General features: G+C 45.5%; 1 protein-coding gene across 3 annotated transcripts; it reads left to right on the forward strand.

The window, feature by feature from the left end:
- Positions 1–431: 431 nt before the first annotated feature.
- On the forward strand, positions 432–19103 carry PRR36 (proline rich 36). 3 transcript variants are annotated; one of them, XM_067463758.1, is made up of 6 exons: positions 432–474; positions 10180–10681; positions 11601–11655; positions 12309–12463; positions 13213–15936; positions 18171–19103. In XM_067463758.1, the coding sequence occupies exons 2-6, from the start codon at positions 10264–10266 to the stop codon at positions 18581–18583; spliced, it is 3765 nt and encodes a 1254-aa protein (XP_067319859.1). In that variant the 5' UTR covers positions 432–474; positions 10180–10263; the 3' UTR covers positions 18584–19103. The 3 variants fall into 3 exon arrangements, with proteins under 3 accessions (XP_067319859.1, XP_060620878.2, XP_067319860.1); XM_060764895.2 differs by lacking the exon at positions 432–474 and adding an exon at positions 492–684; XM_067463759.1 differs by lacking the exon at positions 432–474 and adding an exon at positions 529–542.
- The last annotated feature ends 1583 nt before the right edge of the window (positions 19104–20686 follow it).

Genomic DNA, 20686 nt, shown 5'->3' on the forward strand with positions numbered 1-20686 from the left:
CGGTTGCTTCGGTTGCCGCTGCCAGGCCGCGCGCCAGGTCACCATGGCAACCGGCCCACCCGCCAGTGCCTGGGAAGCGCCCCTGGGAGCACTTTCCCCAGAGACAGACTGGCAAGTTTCGGGAAGGCCGGCTGCCTGCCTGTTTGTCTGTCCCCACGCTCGGCCACGCGCGGGGCGTCCACACCCCACGTACAAAAGGCAGCGCCGCGTTGCCTTTTGTGAGCGAGGTGTGAAGAAAAGGCGTCTCTGCTGAGGAGCGGGTAACCGAGACCCCGCCGCTCGTCCCCCTCCCTCCCCTTGGACTGATCAATTCCCCAGCTGAGGTGCGGGGGGGGGGGAAGGGGGCAAAGAGCCGCGGCCACGGGAGACCAGAGACCCGCCCACCCGCCGCTCCTCAGCTGCTTCTCTCCCCCCGCCCCCTTCAGTGACATCATCCCTTCCAAATCCCAACCGGCGCTCCCATTGGCTGGGCAGGTAATTGAGATGGGCATTTCAGCCTCGCCCCTCGTCCCCGCCCCGTCTTTTCCCCTCATGCCGACTTGGTGAGACGGAGGCAGAGCGAGAGAGAGAGAGAGAAAGCGACCGCGCGCGCAACAGAGAGAGAGAGAGGGGAGAGCGCGAGAGCGAAGGGCGCGCCCAGGGCAGCCGCGGACAAAGCCCCGTCGGGGAGGCGGTTGGGCCGAGGTCAGCGTGCCCCTCCCTCCCTCCCTCCCTCCAGGGGGCGCCCCGTTCCTTGCGGGAGGGCGGCAGGTGCAGGGAGGAAGGCAGGGGAGAGGGGGATGCCGGAGGCTGGTGGGGCGTTGCCTTTGTCCGGGGTTTGTGTGTGTGTGGAGGGGGAGGCCAGGAGCGCGGCTCTTTCAGGAGGGGAGGGGAGGGGGCCGGAGGAGAGCCGTGGCCAAAGGTTCCGAAGGGGGTCCCACTGAGGAAGGAGGGAGGGAGGGAGGGAGGGGCTCGTTTGGTGCCGCTCTAGAGACTAGAATGGACTTGGAGGTTCCGCCCAAACAGTAGGAAGAAGGTGGGGACGGGGAGAGCCCTGGGAGCCTCCTGCTCTGGCTCTGGAGCTTTCCCAGCAGAGGGTGGGTGGGTGGGTCGGTGGGCATCTCCCCGGTGGGGTCTTCCTTCTGGGCAGAATGGGGCTGGGTTGGGCCCTCCCTCGTGGTACTGGTGAGGAACCGGGGCAGTACAGAGGGAGGGAGGGAAGGAGGGAGGCCTCTCTGGGCGCTGGCTCTCTTTGTTGGGAGGAGGGAGCAGCCCCACCCGAGGCCGCTTTGTGGAGGGAGCACCCACTCATCCACTCCCCCCCCCCCAAAAAAAAACAGGCCAGGGTCTCCTTTCTTGCTTCCCTCGAGGTGTGCCTCCTCCCACTCAGACCTCCCTCTTTCTCCAATGGCTTATTAAACAGGCAGTACTGTTTTATTGTTCTTCTGGCCCCCTGCAGTTGATAGTCAACAAAGGGCTTGTGTCCCCCCCCCCTTTCTTTCTCTCCACAAAACATGGTGGATTTTTTTTAAAAAAAGAGAGATAGCTAAAGGTGCCTGGTTTTAAAGGTGCGACTCAAAGTTTGCATGACCACAATGGTTCTTAACCCATTTGGGGCAGGTCGGAAGTCCTTGGGCCCTTTGGCCCTCCTCTGTGTAATAATATGCATTAACCTCTATGCAAACACCATACCCGTGTCTCTCTGTGTGATACGCATTAATAGATATATATATTCATACATGCATCATATCTGTGTCTGTCTGTCTGTGTGTTTGTGGGGCGTTTGTTTCCAAAAGGTACAAAAACCAACTGGACACATTTTTTTTCAGAAGTCAGAAAAAACTGAGGCTATGTGATCTTTTGCTGTACAATGCAATTCTCTAAGCCAGGTACCACAGTGATTTGATCCATTTTGATAGTTTCAATCTGTACATAATCTACTCTTAGCCAACAATGTGCTGCTACCTATAAGTCATTTTCCAATTTTTGGGATTTGGTACCTTTTGTAAACAAACTGCACACATATGACAGTCCCCAAGCTAGCTCATTTTCCATTTTTTGGGAACCCCCGATGGCGCAGCGAGTTAAACCACTGTGCTGCTGAACTTGGTGACCAAAAGCTCAGCAGTTCAAATCAGGGGAATGGCGTGAGCTCCCACTTTTAGCCCTAGCTTCTCCCAGCCTAGCAGTTTGAAAACATGCAGATGGGGGTAGATCAATAGGTACTGCTTCAGCGGGAAAGTAATGGCACTCCATACAGTCATGTTGGCAACATGACTTTAGAGGTGTCTATGGACAACACCAGCTCTTCAACTTATAAATGGAGATGAGCACCATCCCCCAGACTCGGCCATGACTAGACTTAATGTCAAGGGGAAGACCTTTACCTTTATGCAATCTTTTGCTGTACAGTGCAATTCTCTAAACCTGGTTCCGAAGTGATTTGATACATTTTGATAGTTTTGAACTGTACATAATATTCTATTCCTAGCCAACAATGTGCTACCACCTATAACTCATTTTCCAATGTTTTTGAGATTTGATACCTTTTGTAAACAAACTGCACACAGGCAGTCCCTAAGTTACAAACATCTGAACTCCAAACTACTCATGGCCCTTCCATATAGTCATATGACCCAGAATATCAACACAGATAATCCACATATCTGCTTTGAACTGGGTTATTTGAGTCCACATTGCCATATATTCCAGTTCAAAGCAGATAATGTGGGATTTTAAACAGCTGAGTGGAAGGGATTTCCTAGTTACAAACAGGGTAAGACAACAGGAAATGAAAGAAATCTGCCCCTAGGAAGGGAAATTATCTCCTGAAAAAGTTATCATGGGGGGAAAGGGGTCACCCCTGAAGCTTTATCACCAATCCTTGTTTCCACAACAAGCCACATTTTCCAAAATCAAATTATAACACGGTCAGAAAGTACAGTGAAATTTTTTGTGCAGGGCAAAGACAGTAAAACAAATGCCACAGGGGTGTAAACCCTTCCCTATGCTATCCAAAGCGCTCTCTCACACACATTTTTGGCTGAAATTACACTTTAAAACAGGGGTCAACAAACTTTTTAAACAGAGGGCCAGGTCACAGTCCCTCCAACAGTTGGAGGGCTGGATTATAATTTGAAAAAAACATGAATTCCTATGCACACTGCATATATCTTATCTGTAGTACAAAAATCACTTAAAATAATACAATAATTAAAATGAAGAACAATTTTAACAATTATAAACTTATTAGTATTTCAATGGGAAGTGTGGGCCTGTTTTGGCTGATGAGATAGGACTGTTGTGGTTGTCGTTGTGTGCTTTCAAGTCATTTCAGACTTAGGTTGACCCTGAGCGAGGGCCGGGTAAATGACCTTGGAGGGCCGTATCCTGCCCCCGGGCCTTAGTTTGAGGACCCCTGCTTTCAAATGTATTTGTTCAGACATACAAACAAATTCTGCTTAACTAGACTTCCAGTACTTTACTATTTACTAGCTTAGCAACCCATCTGAGGTCTTTTATACCAATAAACAGAAAAAGAAATCATTGTTGGCTTTTGGATTTTAAGAATGGACCAATTAGAAAATTCATAGGCTGGTGGGTAAACTACAATTCCCATCATCTATCATTGTTCCAACCTTGCCTGTCTTCAAAGTTGGCCATGTCAGGTCTGTGTGCCACATTTGGTCCAGATCCATCATTGTTTGGGTTCACAGCACTCTTTGGGTGGGAGTGAACTATAACTCCCTAAATTCAAGTTCAGTTGTCCCCAAACTCCACCAGTATTTAAAGTTGTCCATGAATTAAAAACCTGCAAAATCAAAATTCACCCATTTATACTATTAAGACAACACATGAATAAAAGGATGACATGCAATTAAAAAATAAAAAGCTCTATTTATTAAAGTTTTTAAATTAAATTTCCACATTATATCCAAAATCATAATACAGTAATGCATTTCCACATTGTATCAATTATCCCAATACAGTAATACATCACAATATATTTTTGCCTTATCCTACCCACCCAAGTCAGAGATTTCTTCTTACTAATAAATAATCCTCCACTGTTGTCTAATTTTCTTAATAATTGTCATATTTATCCTAATCGTTTAAACAAAATCCCAGTTTTAAAGGTCTATCATAATAATTTAAAAAAAGATTTTAGCCTGCCAGTGAAAGAAGAACAAGGAGGGGGGCATTCTAACCTCCCTGCAAACTGAATAGCAGAGCTGAGGGCAACGACCAAAAAGGCCCTCTCTAGTAGCCCATGCTTGTGATGCTGGCAGGAGTGAGAGAAGGGCCTCTCCTGGGGGTCTCAGAGCTGGGACTGACTCATACAGGGAGATAATAGCCTAGATATGAAATGCCCCCATTCCACTGATTTTTGTGTTGATAGAAAGACAGGAAATTGAATGGTGTGATTCTCCTGTGGCCGGTGGAGAATTATCACTTTTAAGAAATACCCTATAATGGTTAGACCTTTACTTGAAAGATGGGAGTATTACAGGTCACTTGACAGCTTTTTTGGGTATTTTAGTTATCAACCATTCCAAGCTTATGGGAGATTGAAATGAATAAAATATTTGGGCTGTGTGTGAAAATAAGTGAAGTGAAAGCGCTTTGCTGTGGAAGAGCACGAGGCACAGCATTGAGCTTTTAGAGGTGAAGAAAGGCACTAGGGAGATTACAGGGACATGAGTGTTTCTTCCATTGCATCCAAATAAAAGTAAGAGATCTTTAGGGGAATTTTAGATCAAATCAAGTAGGATGTAGGAGCTATGAATTAAACGCCTAACTGAGCTGTTAGATTTGTTGATGAAAGGTGGTGGGTGACATGGATGTGCAAGAGTAGGGGTGCTTTAAAAATGGGTTTAGCTTAGCAACATAATACATTTCCAGCCCCAATTGAAAGTGCCAGTTGTAATCTAGACAGCCTACCATGACTCAGGGCTCACAAATACTGAATTGAAAGCCTCTTCCAGCATCCTGAGATTTCAACCCTTTGTCTAAGTACCTCATCACAAGGAGGTGTAGACCTTAATGCTAAGAAAACGAGCCTGCTCAGCTGTGGCTCCTTTACCCAACTGGCTGGGATTTCGGGAGTTGTAGGCCAAAACACCTGGAAATCCACAGGCTGAGAACCATTGCCATAGAGACTCTTCAGGGAGGCCAGCTTGGCTCAGACATTTTCATCCTTCCAACGCCAAGTGGAGATGTTTTTTTAAACCCAGGATGTGCTTGATTGTTTTGTAAAGGCCTGACCGTAACACTAATTTATTTTGCTTTGTTGTTGGGAATGGGAGATGTTTTGATTTTCTTTTAAGTTTTGCTTGTGCTGACTATTGCAAGATACTATGGGGGATTTTCTTCTATAGAGAAAAATATCTAATGTATTTAGTTGCTATTCATGTGGGATTTGAAGTTGACACTGAATTATGCTAACAATAATCCTAGGGTTTTCTTGGTAAGATATTTTTCAGAGGCTGTTTGCTTTTGCCTTCCAAAAAGCGTTGTTGGTTCACCAACCTCCAACTACCAGGATTACATAGCCTTGAGCCATGGCAGTTAAAAATGTGAGTCAGACTGCATTAATTCTACAGTGTAGATCAGGGGTCCTCAAACTAGGCCCGGGGGCCGGATGCAGCCCTCCAAGGTCATTTACCCGGCCCTCGCTCAGGGTCAACCTAAGTCTGAAACAACTTGAAAGCACACAACAACAACAACAACAATCCTATCTCATCAGCCAAAAGCAGACCCACACTTCCCATTGAAATACTAATAAGTTTATATTTGTTAAAATTGGTCTTCATTTTAATTATTGTTTTGTTTTTAAGTGGTTTTTGAACCACAAATAAGATATGTGCAGTGTGCATAGGAATTCGTTCATGTTTTTTTCAAATTATAATCCGGCCCTCCAACAGTTTGAGAGATTGTGACTTGGCCCTCTGTTTAAAAAGTTTGAGTACCCCTGGTGTAGATTCATCCATAGTGAGTGGATGAAGATCACACGGTGAGTTTTCAGGGCTGAATGAAGATTCTAGCCTGTGTCTTCCAGATTCCTTATGTCAGTTTTCAACACAAGAGGCTGGTTCTCATTTAGTTATTACTAGTAATAAAAGTAGACATCCATGGCCACTTACCTCCTCACACATTGACCCTTCAGGGTCTCAACCACTTAAACTGCGAAGAAGTGGGTGGATGTGATTCCAGTAAGGAGGGCATGGTACTCATTGGAGGGAGAGTATAACTGGTGTCAGATCTTAGGAGAACTCTTCCTTCTGGGAGCATAAATGCAACATAGCATAAAATATTAAAACCAAGAGCCCCCAGGGGTGCCTGATTTGTTTATCGCAACTACTATTTGTTTCTTATTTGAGATGAAGGGGAGTAGTAACCCAACTGAATTTAGGACAAATCACCATGATGGTTTTCCATGAGGAAGAGAGTGAGCAAATACAGGAAGAGGAAAGCTTTGGTTGCATCTACACTATAGAAGTAATGCAGTTTGATACTACTTTAACTACCATGGCTCAGTGCTATGGAATCATGACAGTTACAGTTTGGTGAGACATCAACACTCTGACAGAGAAGGCTAAAGACTTGGTAAAACGCAACTCCCATGATTTAAATGCATTGAGCCATGGCAGTTAAAGTGGTGTCAAACTGCATTAATTCCACAGTATAGATGCACCCTAAATTGTGTCTTGAGAAGTTAAAAGATTGGGAGCTTTAGAAGAGCAGCCAGCCTGCTCTGTGGTCAGATGTGACCCAAACTATGGGCTTTGCAAGAGCCGTTGTGCTGGATTATGAGCAACTAAACAAAGATACTGGAGGAAAAGAAACTCCTTATGGTACAATTGCAGCATAAACAAGATTTGGAAGTCCTGTTGAATTTTTTTATTGGCAATGCCAGGCTACTTATATTTATTTGGAAAATGTTTATTTTCGTCCACATATTAGTTATGACTTGAGATAGAATGACTAGTACTGGTGATAAATTATGCCATTGCAGCATAAACAAGATTTGGAAGCCCTGTTGAAATTTTTATACATACTGATAAGATTTTGAAGAGAAATGTACACTTCAGAACACATGGATAAAGGTCATGAAGGTAGATGTGTGTTTTGGAAGCAGGAAGGTAAAACCGAAACTTAGTGGCAATTCTCAGATGCCTAATGACAGCCAATAAACATGAGAAGACGTGGAGAGAAGATACGGTCAAACAAAGTGTGCAAACAGAATCATAAGGTTTTAAGATAGCAGCTGAGAGAATGAAATATCTCACAACCTAAGCTATTTGTCAATACCTGAAATTTACTTGAAAAGTAAAGAAAACCTATCAACTTGAGGTTTTGCTAATAAAGAGTGGTGCTTGTGTCAAATATGGCTTAAGTCTAGCAATCACACTGTTGCAAGGAGTAAGAGTCATAAAGTTCTGTCTGTTTACATTGAGCTGCTCCCTTAATTTGCAAATTCAATCTCTCTTGTTGCCTCTGCCACACTGAATAGTAGATTCAAGGTTGGAAGATCTTGCTGCATCTGGATCTGTGGCCCGTGTTGGTTGCAGACTGGAGAAAGTTAGATGGAGGCAGGTGAGGCACAGATACGAGAACAGAAAAGTATGACTAGATATAAATAACAGGCTGGAGTTAGCAGAGGTTAAATTTTGGTTGATTGCAACAAGAAGCTCTTTTAAAGACAAATTAAGTTTTTCCTGAAGGAGTGGGGGCATCTTCATTGTTAGAGATCTTCAAACAGAGATTGGACATCCATTTCTTGGGAATGACATTGAACAGTACATTGGACTAGATTGTAAGCCTTTTGGCCGAAGAGTGAGCTATAAATACTCCTTCATAATAAAAAGTAAATGCCCAACAGGGCATCTTTCCTGTACTTTTGAATGTGTATAAGTATTTTTCTATTGATTCTGAAATTAGCTCTGCAATGCCTGGGATTAGATAGAATGTTTAAAGTAGTGGTTCTCAGCCTTCTTAATGCTGTGACCCCTTAAAACAGTTCATCATGTTGTGGTGACCCCCAACCATAAAATTATTTTTGTTGCTACTTCATAACTAATTTTGCTGCTGCTATGAATCGTAATGTAAATATCTGATATGCAGGATGTATTTTCATCCACTGGGCCAAATTTGGCATAAATTCCCGATACGCCCAAATATGAATTCTGGTGGGGTTGGGGGGAATTGATTTTGTTATTTGGGCATTGTAGTTGCTAGGATTTATAGTTAATTTACAATCAAAGAGCATTCTGAACTCCACCAACGATGGAATTGAACCAAACTTGGCACATAGAACTCCCATGACCAACAGAAAATGCTGGAAGGGTTTGGTGGGCATTGACCTTGAGTTTTGGAGTTGTAGTTCACCAACAATCAGAGAGGCCGGCCAATCACAGCAGAGGAGGGCTGTTGGTGAGATGATTCACCTTCTGTTTCCAAAAAGGAAGAGAAGGATAGGCAGAGAGATCTTCAGTCTTCTCTACCAAAGGAGTTCCTAAGACCATCAGAAATGTATGTTTTCTTATGGTCTTTGGCGACCCCTCTTAAACCCCCTCTCACCCCCCCCCCCCCCGCCAGGGTCCTGACCCTCAGGTTGAGAAACGTTGGTTTAGAGATTAGCAAATGGCTTCTTCAGAAAGATGTAACCCCACAAATCTCAGAAATTCCACAGTGAAGTAGAGAGGTTAGTATTTGTGAATCTCCGTGTTTTGGTCCATAGCCAACATAATTCCTCACCATTGTTTGTGTTTGCAGGGACAAAGGGTAGTTGTAGGTTAAAAACATCTGGAATTCTTTATCTATGGCATATGGAGTAGCAGAACAACATAACAGGAGCTCAAGCAGAGCACTGGGAAGCTTTTAAGGGCTTGTTAGTCATTTAACTTCCTCCTGGACCTCTATAGAAGTGTAGCTAATGGGTGGGTGGTCTCCATAGTGGACACATGGGCTTGGTAGTTCTCATGCTTTCCTTGAAAAGAGGTGTTAATTGCAGCAACAAGAGTATCCTTGCTTGTGCTTCAGTGAAAAAATCTTGCTGGTAGCCACGCTTTGAGAGCATTGTCTCAAATCTTCTGTGTATCCTCATATTCTAATGTAGGGAAGGAAAGAGCCAGCAAGGTTAACTGCATCCCCCCTGAGTTTAGTGAGCAGTATAGATTTTGAGGAGCGGCTTAGGGAACTGGGCATGTTTAGCCTGAAGAAGAGAAGGCTGAGAGGAGATATGATAGCCATGTATAAATATGTGAGAGGAAGCCACAGGGAGGAGGGAGCAGGCTTGTTTTCTGCTTCCTTGGAGACTAGGACGCGGAACAATGGCTTCAAACTACAAGAGAGGAGATTCCATCTGAACATTAGGAAGAACTTCCTGACTGTGAGAGCCGTTCAGCAGTGGAACTCTCTGCCCCGGAGTGTGGTGGAGGCTCCTTCTTTGGAAGCTTTTAAGCAGAGGCTGGATGGCCATCTGTCAGGGGTGATTTGAATGCAATATTCCTGCTTCTTGGCAGGGGGTTGGACTGGATGGCCCATGAGGTCTCTTCCAACTCTTTGATTCTATGATTCTATGATTCTATGATTTTGTCAATAAAATAGCTTTAGGCTACACAGGTTATGTGAGTGTGGTTTTTGGATGTTGCTTTGGATGCTTGCAGTCTGGCTGCCAGATTGTATTCAACGCTAAATTAGTTGCTGCCCATGCCCATGACTGAACAGCAGTGTTCCAGTTCTCATTGCAAAATAAACCATTGGGATTATAAAGTGGAAATGAGAGGGCCTGTCCCATATAGCCTTCTGTTTCTTATTTGTTCAATTCAGGTGGCTCCTCACAACTGGGTTGCTGTTTAGTGGTCTACTGACTGGCATTATACATAACAAATAGGATGTAACTTAGAAGGCTCATTTTTTATAATTGGATTGTGTAGATTTATGTCTTTAAAACCACAGGACAATAAAAGTCTGGAAGAGTTGTTTGGAACACCGGCTTCCCAATTTTCTCCAGCCAACATGAGCAACATGTATGCTGGATTTGTAGTCCAAAAAGGAATTTTCCCTATGCTCTTCAACAGCTCATCTGTAGCTTTCATTGTTTTCAAGTATTGCAGTTAATCTCTACAGTGTCGTACTGAGATTTCTGAACATAATAATGGCTGTATAATATCAGCATTCCTTTTTCCCTCCTCACAGATCCATAGTGAAAACAGAGGCCTGTCCCTTGCCTAGTAGTTCCAAGAGTTTCAGACAGCTTGCCCAGGGCCTTTGGGTGTAAAGATGGATGACCAATCAGCAGCTGGTGGGGACCCAGCCCCTCAAGTCAATGGTGTTGCCACTACTAAGGAAGGGGCAGTAGTTCCCTGTCCACCTGCAATGAAACAGAAATCCAGCAAGAACCCGCATCCTGCCGTCCAGTTTCCTGGCCGGAAGCAGCCAATCCCTCCTGCATCTCGCCCCCCTACAGTTCCTTCTGGTGCATCCAAAACACTCAACAACGGGACAGCGAGGAAGGCTGGTGTGTTGCATCCAAAGCAGCCAGCGCTCAAGAACAATACTGCTTCCAATTCATCCACCAGAATAACAGCAAAAAAGGTGACAGGAGACAAGCCTAGTGGGGCGAAGCCTTTGGAAAAAATTGGCCCAGACGAGGTGCAGCAAAAAGCCGCCAAGGTAGCCACAGTGGCTGCAACTTCAGGTATCCTTTGCCAGTTTAATCTTTTCTGTAATGGTGCCACCCTGACCCATTGAATGCATTGTGGCCATTCTTGAGAGGGCTTTCCTTGGTACCTAGTTGTACATGTTAATACAGGTCTGTGGGACTAAGACAAATATTCCCACATAGTATCCTCAAATGCACTATTGCTATTAGTGCTCTGTACATGTCTTTGTGCTGCACCAAAAATCTTAAATCATTGTGCTTGTGACCTAAGTTCTGTTGCTACAAAGCTGTGAAAATAAATGCGGAGTTCTTTTCTCTGTGTAGAGAAGTGGAATATCCTTAGTATGGGTTGGTTCACCCTCTTTTTAAAAGGCAGGAAAGAAGAGGAGAGGAGGAGAAAGCACTGAGAAGTAAGGTTGAGAAAAAGCTGGAAGAATAAGCTATATTTACAGGTAGGAGATAGGCTGAAGAGTAGGTACTCTACATTCTGCTCTTGGCCTTTGGAGGAAGAGGTGGATCAAACCTCATTAGGGATGTTCCTCTCCTCTGTGCAGGAAATGGCCATATGAAAGATAAGACAACTGGTTCTTCAACTTGTTCATCTGTTTTGGACCCCTTCCTGGGGTTCTGAAACTTTGTCACAGGCCTGTGTGCATCTAGGCTCAGTTCCTGTGACATACAGGAATACAGTGTTTACTGTCCTCAGCTAAAAACCTAAGGTTCTTTGAATGACAACTTCTTTGTTGGCATTCCACTGTCAAGATGCAGAATGTACAAAGCCATGGCGCTTAGCATCCTTGTCATCTTCACATGCTCAAAGGGGGAGGTTACCTGCCCCTTGCTGTCTCCTAGGTAGCTCTTTTTTTTTTCAGCCTCATGCAGTGAAAGTCTTCTCTTTGTTCCATACCTTGTTATGCTATAGATTGAGACATGTATCTTTTTATTCTTTTCCTAGCTTCAAAGACCGCTTCCACAAAGCCTAAGAAATCTGAACCGCCTAAATCCTCCAGGTATGATATTGGATGATGCTCTTGTGACTGGTTGCACATATGGCAACAGTCAAGCCAATCTTTCGATGTTTTGTGATTCCTAACATCTTAAGAATTGTCAGGTATTGGGTCATAGCCAAGTGAGGTGACAAAGTGTACATTTCTTACTCTGAATACCCCAAATTGACATCTTCCACATTCAACCTCCCAAGAGAAAGTGTGACAGCCACAAGTAAATTTCATGAGTCAGTGGGAATTTGAACCTGCATCTCTACTGTTCAGTCCATCCTGGGTCCTAGCAATTGGACGGTGCCCTGCTTGAATTATAGTCACAATAAAGAAGATGGAACTGAAGGGTACCTGAGTGTATGTTGGTAATGTAAGAAGAGTGAGTTGCCAGGAGACTGCTATTTTGTGAAAATGCCAATTTGACTCAATCTTTCTAGATAAAATTAGTTTATCATGCTTTTGAAAATTAAAAAAAAAACTTAGTATCATCACTTTATTTTAACTCTGGGTACCCTGGTCTCAACACTTGAAATGTAAGTGTTTTGCATGTTGATGTACGTCAGGATGCTGGTGCAGAAATGGTTGCTGTGTGTTCTAAGGGTGTGAAAATAAGGTTCTCCCCCCCTCTCTCCCTCCCCCCCTAATTCTTTGTCCTCTGTTCTCAGGACTTGGTTGCCAGGGACTAAGAACGCAACTTCATCAGCTTTAAACAGAACAGCCGCCAACGACAAAAATGTGGGCCGACCTAAGCAGGCAGCACCACCTGCTGGCCAGGCCATGGCAGTTCAGCAGCAGAGAAATACCTTGTCCACCCAAAGAGGTATACACGCACACATGATTGTGGAACTGAGGCATACCTCACTGTGGCTTGCGATAATGCTGGTACTTTGCAGTGTATCCTCTGGGGTTTGGTTCTGGGACCCATGTGGATACCAAAATCCATGGATGATCAAGTTCAATGGCACAGCAAAATAGTCTCCCTTATATAAAATGACAAAGCCAAGGCTTGTGTACACATAAATGGGAGTGTGTAGCATTGCAAGAAACGTTGGACACATGTATACAGATGAGTTGTTCAAAAAATAATCCATGCTTTTTATATAGTGCTTTTGACCATTCAAAGCACGGACAACTTTCTTGTTTTAATTCAAGGAATGCAACCCTGTAAATGGGGTTGGTGTTACTCCTGCCTTGATAATGAAATATTGGAGTTGGAGACTAGCTTGCCTAAGCCCAGCTAGTGATTTAATGACTCTAAAGATCTAACATCAGAATTTCCGATTTATAGCATATACTCTTGTCTGCCATGGTGTGTTCACATTTATCAGTGAGTTGAAGGTGCTATTTTTCTTGGTAGGAATCAAATTGATACATTTACATTCAATAAAAGACTTGGTCTGGTAGCTTGTATTTCAAGAGGGGGTTGGAACCAGCTGAACTCTAATGAAGATGTGAAGAATTGTAGTGGAAATAAACCTGAGGATTTCAGTATTCGTTGTGCAGATGCTACAAAAACTCCATCTTCTCCAATCAGCACAGAGGGATTTACGGTGTTGTTTCTTGTTCCAGATACCTCCAGAGCTGTCTCCCCTCTCAAGGCGAAGCTGTCAACTTCTAACCCCACAATGAAAGTGTCTTCTGCCCCAAAGAACTCCAAAACCTTAAACTCCAAATCACAGTCTGAGCCACACCTAGGACAGAGGAATACTACTGTGAATACCAAGCTCACTGCAAAGAAGGTTTCAGAGCCTGTGAAGCCCAGAAATCCTGTCAGTACGGCTGTTTCAAGTGTCCACTCAGCCAGGGTGCAACGAGCTGCCAAGGTCCCTCCTTCACCAGGCACCCTAGGCAAGAAGTTTCTGAAGAAGGATGCTCCTCCTGGCCTAGAACAGTCTTCTGTTCAAAACAAGATTCAGAAAGCAACGACTAAGGGAAAGGAGGTCACAGCAACCACTGGGAAGGCAGAAAGTGTCACCGGGGCAGATATTAAAGCTGTGCAAATATTGGACCCTGTGGCAGAGATAAAGATTGCTGGCCAGCCCATCTCTCAAGAGGAAATGTCTGCAGGCTGCAGAGTAGGAGCCTCAGCAATGGAGCAGACGGAACCAGAAGGCTTGGAAGAAGATGATGGGGTAGGGCAGGCCAACACAGATTTGATTGCAGAAGTGCTGCCTCCTTCAGTGCAGGAAGTCTCTGTAGCCTCCCTTGCTTCACAAGCTGTGGGGATCTCCTCTCCAAGAGAGCTGTCCCATTTGCAAGATTTGTCCCTGACTGAGATGCCCCATTCCCAGCATGATGTCCCTGAAGCCCTGGAACTCTCCAGTGATTGCAATGAATTACTGCATTGCGAGACAACACTTCTGTGTGAAACACCCCCTTCCATTCATTTGGAGCCCTGTACCCAGAGTCCCCCTTCTTTTCCTCCATCAATGTCCCTGTGCTCTGGTGTGGAAGCCATTTCCCCTGAGGACTTTGTAAAACAAGCACCTCCATGCCTTGAGGTTGAAGAGACCCTTGGACAACCTCATTCATTGCCGGATGCTGATGAAATCCATGAAGATTTGAATCCCCCCTCGACATCCCCTCAGGGGTCCCCAATTTTGGCTGAAGGTGATATTCCCCTCCCAAGTCAAACAGAGGCACTTCATTTTCCTGGCTTCTTGGATTTTGAGGCCAGGTCACTAGAAGAACCCCAGACTGCTTTGGAGTTGGTGCCAACAGCAGAGGGAGGGAAGTCACCTGCCCTCCAAGCAGAACAGCCTCCCTCTGGCAGCCAAGCGGAACAGCCTCCCTCTTTGGTTACCTTCACAGGACTTCTGACTATGGAGTGTGATGGTGAGCCTGGCAGCGAGGAGGAAGGCCAAGTCCCAAGTCTCTCTCTAAGTCCAGAGGAGGAGCCACAGCAGGACACAGCCTCTCCAGAAACTGAGAGTGCCAGATGGATGAGCTCTCTGGACCCTTCTGCTGAAGATGATGAAGTGACTCAAAAGGATGCTTGTCCCCTGCTAATGGAAGAGTTCTCAGCCACTCCTGGCAGTGGTACAGATGGAGCACCAGAGGAGGAGCTGCATGTGACTGAAAGTTTGACTGTCTTTGACGCTGTTTGGGACCAGCCTCATCTCCCTCAGCCTATAGCTCCAGCTTTGCTTCTTACTGACTCTATTCAGGACCAAGATGATGACCAGTCTAGTGAAATGACTGAACATCCTGGTGTTGAATGCTTTGGGGATGATGATGATGATGATGATGATGCAGTAGCTCCAGAAGTATTTGTGAGTATCCTGCAGCAAAAGGAGGGTCCCCCCGACAAAGCTCTAGATGTCACGCTCTCCCTCTTAGGGGAGGCCTTACCAAGTGGTGATGACAGAGGTGGTGATAGTGTCAATGTTACCACTACTGCCCCAGGTTCAATGCACAAACCCCAGAGCCTGCCCTTAAAGAGCCTGGAGTTGCTGCAGGAGACTCCCACTCAGTTGCTCAGTGGCCCAGAGCAGCCACTTAGCAGGACAGGGACAAAGGGCCATTCCCCAGAGCGGGGAGGCTCATCTTCCAAATCCAGCACTCTGAGTGGCCCCGACCTGGCAGGCAAGAGCAGCAGTGAGACAAGCACCCCAGAGGAGTTGCGGGAGTATGACAGTAGTTCAGGAGTGGAGTCCAAGTCAGATGAGAGACTAGAGCAGACCTGCCACCAGCTTCTGAGTCCCCTGGAGGACCTCCCTGGGGAGCTAGACCTGGGCATCCACATGGAGAAGGGGGATGATGAGGCAGAGACCCTGCCGGCAGATGAAGTCCTTGGTGACCCGCCAACAGAGCCCACGGTGTCGTCTTCAGAAGGGGAGGACGAAGAAGGGAAAATGGCAGAGGAGCTGGACGTGGAACTACTGAAGGAGGCGGGCTTTGCCAAAACGGTGTGCCTGTCGGCCTCCCCTCCCCCAGGCAAGCAGCCCCCCTTGCCTCATTCAGTGGAGGAGTCCGATGAGCCTGGCTCAGGTGACGCTGGCACAGAAACCCCGGCCTCCACCAATTCGGCTGCCTCCTGTGACGTCTTTGGCGCCTTCCACCTCCACTCCACTGACAGCTGTGGCAAGAGCCCTGGTCTCTCCTCCCTTGAGAGTGAAGAGCACTCCACTGAGGGCCTGAAGGACCAGCTCCCAAAAGAGACCAACGGCCAGACTCCCTTGGGTTGGGAGCATCCCTCCCCACAAGTCCCCCCAAATGCTCCCCAAAAGATGGGAGGGCAGGAGGAGGAGGAGGCGGAGCCTTTTGCTGTCACTCATAACCTGGCAACTGCAGGTAATGTATAGAGGAACCTGCCTTGTCTGTGTCGAAAGTGCCAACCTGTGCTGTCTCTTTGTCTCTCTTCCTCTTTTTCTCGGTCAGTGTGCAATAGTACCCAGTAGGGAAGGGAGATGCAAGGGGGGTGGGGAGCTTCCTCCTCCGTGTGTATCTGTTCCATTTATGTTTCTAAACAAGCAGGCCTACTCTTTTTTGGTGTCTGTGTGTGTGTGTGCGTGCGTATACGTGTGTGTGACCTTTCCCTTCTACAGACTTCCTCAAGGGAAGCTTGTGTGTATTTTTGCGTGTTTCTGAAGAAGGGCAAACTTCTTATCCTTTTGACATGTTAAATAAAGCATCACTTTGTCTATCTGATCTTGCCTGTCTTGTTTTTCCAGGAGACCCATCCCCTGTCACTTGGGGTTTAGGCCACAAAAGGATGCTGGAGGGGGAGGGGGCCTAATTCACTACGCCTCTAATGACAGCCTTCTGATACCTCACCAGGCACTATCCACATACTTTTCAAGTGCTCAGGTAGTAGGGACAGAACAGTGTTTCCTGTAAGTAGGAAGCACTGCTTCTGCCTTTTGTTGTTTAGTGGTCTAGATCAGATATAGCAAGAAATCATGGACCAGGCCCAGTGAGGGCACATGGACTGTTTCCTCTGCTGACCAGCATGACAGGTATATTGGCAGAGGCAAAACACATGGGAATGTTTTCAGACCTGTGTTGGATGTAGAGGATAGTGAGGCAACAGAGATAGGGCCCTCCAGATGTTTTGCTCTTAAGACTGCAACTCCCATCAGCTCTAACCAGTATAGCCACAAGGAGGGTGTAGTTCTCTGAAGGGCTCCAAGTTGTGTACTGCTCGTTAATTCAGGAGCAGAGCCTACATGCATATGTTTCTCCCCTGTAGGGTTGAGACCTGTGATTGTTACTTCTGGCAGTTCAAGGATAGTGGTTGTGATCATCCTTCCCTTTTGGGTGTGCCAGCCATGGCTGCCAGGATTTTTGATCCGTAACATCTGGGGTACCAGTCTTTGCATTTAGAGGGTCCTTCTCGCTTGAAAGTGATATTTCTTTTGTTATGTTTCTAGGAACAAAAGAGGCAGGTTTTGAGCAATTATTTTTCCATGTCCAGGTGGGATTTTGGGGAGGGAAATACTACGATAGTTCGGGGTGGGGTTGGATTTATATGAATGGCTTATAGTCTGCAATTTGCCTTATACAGTAGCCCAACTTTTAAAATTGTAGATATAGCAAAAGAGAGGGCGGACTGTCCAAAGCAATAGTAATGAGAAGGAAGATCCCATGGACATTCTTCTTGCATAACAAATCTACATGCTGAGAGGTTCTTGATTTTCCAGGTTTAGATGTCTCATAAAGCTGTTTTATATTTGTAGGGTGCTTGAAGAGCCAAAAATTGACAATATCCCTTCCCCAATTTGTTGTTTGTCCAATAGAATAGTAGAATTAAATCAACAATTAGTATAGCCTTTTAGATGGAAATATTCTTTTAAGCTTTCTGCACTTACTTATTTGTGGTGAATCCAAGAGAATGCCCTTGCCCCATTCATCCCTGGTACACTCTTGGGCTGTACACGCCCTTATGGCTGAAACCTCATGTGGATGTTTAGGCCAAATCTAGGTGGGAGTGGGGCTTTGTCAGGAGAACGATGTAATGTATTCCTGCTAGGTTGCTGTAGGTTTTTCAAGCTATATGGCCATATTCTAAAAGCATTCTCTCCTGACGTTTCGCCTGCATCTATGGCAAGCATCCTCGGAGGTTGTAACATTTTTTCCTGGTGGTTTTCAGATAATGTACTGTATTGGAAAAAAATAGAGCAGGAGAAATAGGCAAAGGGTCACACATGGACTTTGAATGTGAAAATTCCCATGTCTGACTTAAATGTAGAGGTAAGATTTAGAACAAACCTTGATACTAGCTTAAATTCTGGAAATTTGGTACACACTCATTCACCCCACCTCACCACTTGAGAAATTCGACTATGACTAATGTGGAGGGTGACTAGATAGCTTACGTTAGGAACCAAAACGGAGAAGTTAAAAAGCAAAAGTAGATTTGGGATCTCTTCCTTTAATGACAGCCTTAGCTGAACTTGTACTGTATTCTGAGTGGGGGCCATTCTCCTGTTCTTCTGTTGCTTGTCTGTCAATTCCTATTCCTCTCTTTGTTTGTCACACCCCTGAGGGCTGCTCTTTCCAACCCAAGCTCCTTGCCCTGTTTGTAGGTGAGAGTGGGGCTGGCTTGCCCTTCCCCTGGGGACCATGTCCGTCAGAGATCCTCTCCACTATCTACGAAGTAGAAAGTGGTGCTGAGACGCCAGGCCCGGATGAAGAGGAGGGGAGCCGCTGCTTCTGCAATGCCTCCCGAGACCAGGCTCTTCACCTAGGAAACATCCAGGCCACCGTGGTACAGCAGCTAATCAGCCGGTCACTGCTCTTCCCCACAGAGGTGCTTTCTGGGGCTATCGGTGGGAAGGGGGCAATGAGCAGCGAAGCAGATATTGGCAAATGGACTGAACTGATATCCCCTCTGGATGAGTCACGGGCCAGCATCACTTCAGTGACAAGCTTCTCCCCTGAGGACATGTCATCCCCACATGGGGACTGGACTGTGGTGGAAGTAGAGACCTTCCATTGAATTTGCTTCCATGGAGGTCCTGCCTCTTGTGGCCTGACACATCCTTCCTGTAGTTTTTGGCACACTCATGGGAGTGCCTTGGAGTCATTGATGGTTGGCAAATGGAGGATTTTCTCCTTCCCTTTTGCCTCTGGATCACAGCCTGAGGCTTCCATGCTATTTCATCTACTGTAGTTCAGCGCTTGTGAGCTATCACCAGGTGAGAAAATACCTGTTTCCTCTTTTGTTTCTGCTGCCATTGGCTCACAAGAGCATTTAGCATATGATATTTGAATTTTCAAAGACAGGGAATGCTTTTTGTCCACAGGATATAGGGAACCTGTAGCCCACTAGTAGCTGTTGGAGCTCAACTGATGAGGAGTCGGAGTTTAGCAATACCTGAAGGCCACATGTTTAACCTCTTATTGTATATGAACCACCAACCTAACAGATTTATTGACTTTGAGCTGTGGGTATGCTTATTTCAAAGTCCTGGTTACAGAAATCAGGCAATCTTTCTGCTAGGATGTCAAAAAAAGCTGTCCCCTTGCCTCCACCTGATTCCAGTAGGAAGGAAGCAGACTATTGCCACTTGGAGAGAGGTTGTTGTCTTTCCTCCATCAGGAAAAATGGGTATTTGCAAGTGGGGAGAATGTGCTCTTGCATGGTGAAAGCCTTTGTGCAGCTGGATCCCAGGAGAGCCAGTGCAGTGAGTGCAGGACTACAACTAGAGACCAGGCTTCAGCAATGGCAATACACTGGGTGATTTCAGGCAAGTCACACTCTCAGCCTCAGAGCAAAGCACATGCAAAGTCCGCTCCAATAAAACAGATTTGCCACAATTCAGGAACAGAATTCTGAGCCGCAACAAACTGACCCCACCTCCTCCCTTTTTTTGCTGACCAAGCAGGAAGTCACTTGGGCTTACACTTTGGAGATAAAAGGTCATGTTAAGTATTTTTTAGTTATTGGAGAAATTAGCTTGCTCCTTTTTGAGGGGGATCTTAGAACAGACCTTCTGGTGATGTGGGACTTGCTAGTATTGCATAAGATAAAACTGCCATCCCTAATCTCCCAGGCAGCTCCAAGATGCCGTGTTCTTTGTAAGTTTTTCTGCATGTTTCTTCATTTCACTACAGCCAGCTGCCACCTTTTTTTTCCTACTGCTGCAGAATACCCTCAACAAATTGTCTCAAATTATCTGGGAGACATATTGTAATGCCTGAAGATTAGGCTATCCAGAAATGTTGCCAGAAAAGTTCAAGTGAGACAGGTTTTTCCACTATGGGCGCATCTATACTGTACACATAATGCAGCTTGACACCACATTAACTGCCATGGCTCAATGCTATGGTATCGTAGGCTCTCTAGTTTGGTGAGGCACCAGCACTGCAACTCCCAGGATGTCATAGCACTGGGGCATGGCAGTTAAGTGGTGTCAAACTGTGCTGTCTACAGTGTAAATATGCCTTGCTCAAGGCAAGTGGCCAGTTTGACTTTTAAGCTTGTTTGGTTTCCGAATCTGAAGGTGCCCACTGAAGGTATGCTTGCCCTGTCAAAAGTTCACCAGTTTTTTGTTGCCAAGGATGTCTCATCTTCCATTATGTTGCTTTATTTATTTTGAGCCTTCCATCTCAACATTTCTGTCCTCTTTGCTGCACCTGCTTTGCGCAGAGAGTCTGACTTGTCTTCCCTATTTACATGCTGGAATTGTTGTGCAGTAGCATTGTAGGAAACAAAAGCTTTGTTGAATGTAGCAGAGTCTTGATCTTAGGTGTATGACTGCTGTAACATAGCAAATCATGAGTGATAAATTATTATAGTAGATATTTCTTAAGTTTTTTCTAAATAAAGATAATCATTTGAGTTTATTCTGTTGTCTATACTTCAAAATGAAGGTCTATGATCAGCAGTACAATATATAATGGTCTCATTCTGAAGCTGGAGAAAGTGGTTTCAGCCCTAATCTTACTTGTTATGGGCTGTTAAGCTGTCCTGATTTTATCCAATTTTACCCAGGATAGAACTGGCTCCTTAGCAGATACACTTTAATACCAGCCATTTACTGTCCGAGTTGAATATTACAGTCGTCTTCTCCAATTCTGTAATTTCAGCTTTATAAAC

The sequence above is a fragment of the Anolis sagrei genome, chromosome 2 (assembly GCF_037176765.1).
Source record: "Anolis sagrei isolate rAnoSag1 chromosome 2, rAnoSag1.mat, whole genome shotgun sequence".
Lineage (NCBI taxonomy): Eukaryota > Metazoa > Chordata > Lepidosauria > Squamata > Dactyloidae > Anolis > Anolis sagrei.

Bases quoted from the DNA above. Each gene is read 5' to 3' on its own strand.
- PRR36 (XM_067463758.1), top strand. From the start codon at position 10,264: ATGGATGACCAATCAGCAGCTGGTGGGGACCCAGCCCCTCAAGTCAAT. The intron at 10,682-11,600 runs GTATCCTTTGCC...TTCTTTTCCTAG, and splicing joins CACAGTGGCTGCAACTTCAG to CTTCAAAGACCGCTTCCACA. The intron at 12,464-13,212 runs GTATACACGCAC...TTCTTGTTCCAG, and splicing joins TACCTTGTCCACCCAAAGAG to ATACCTCCAGAGCTGTCTCC.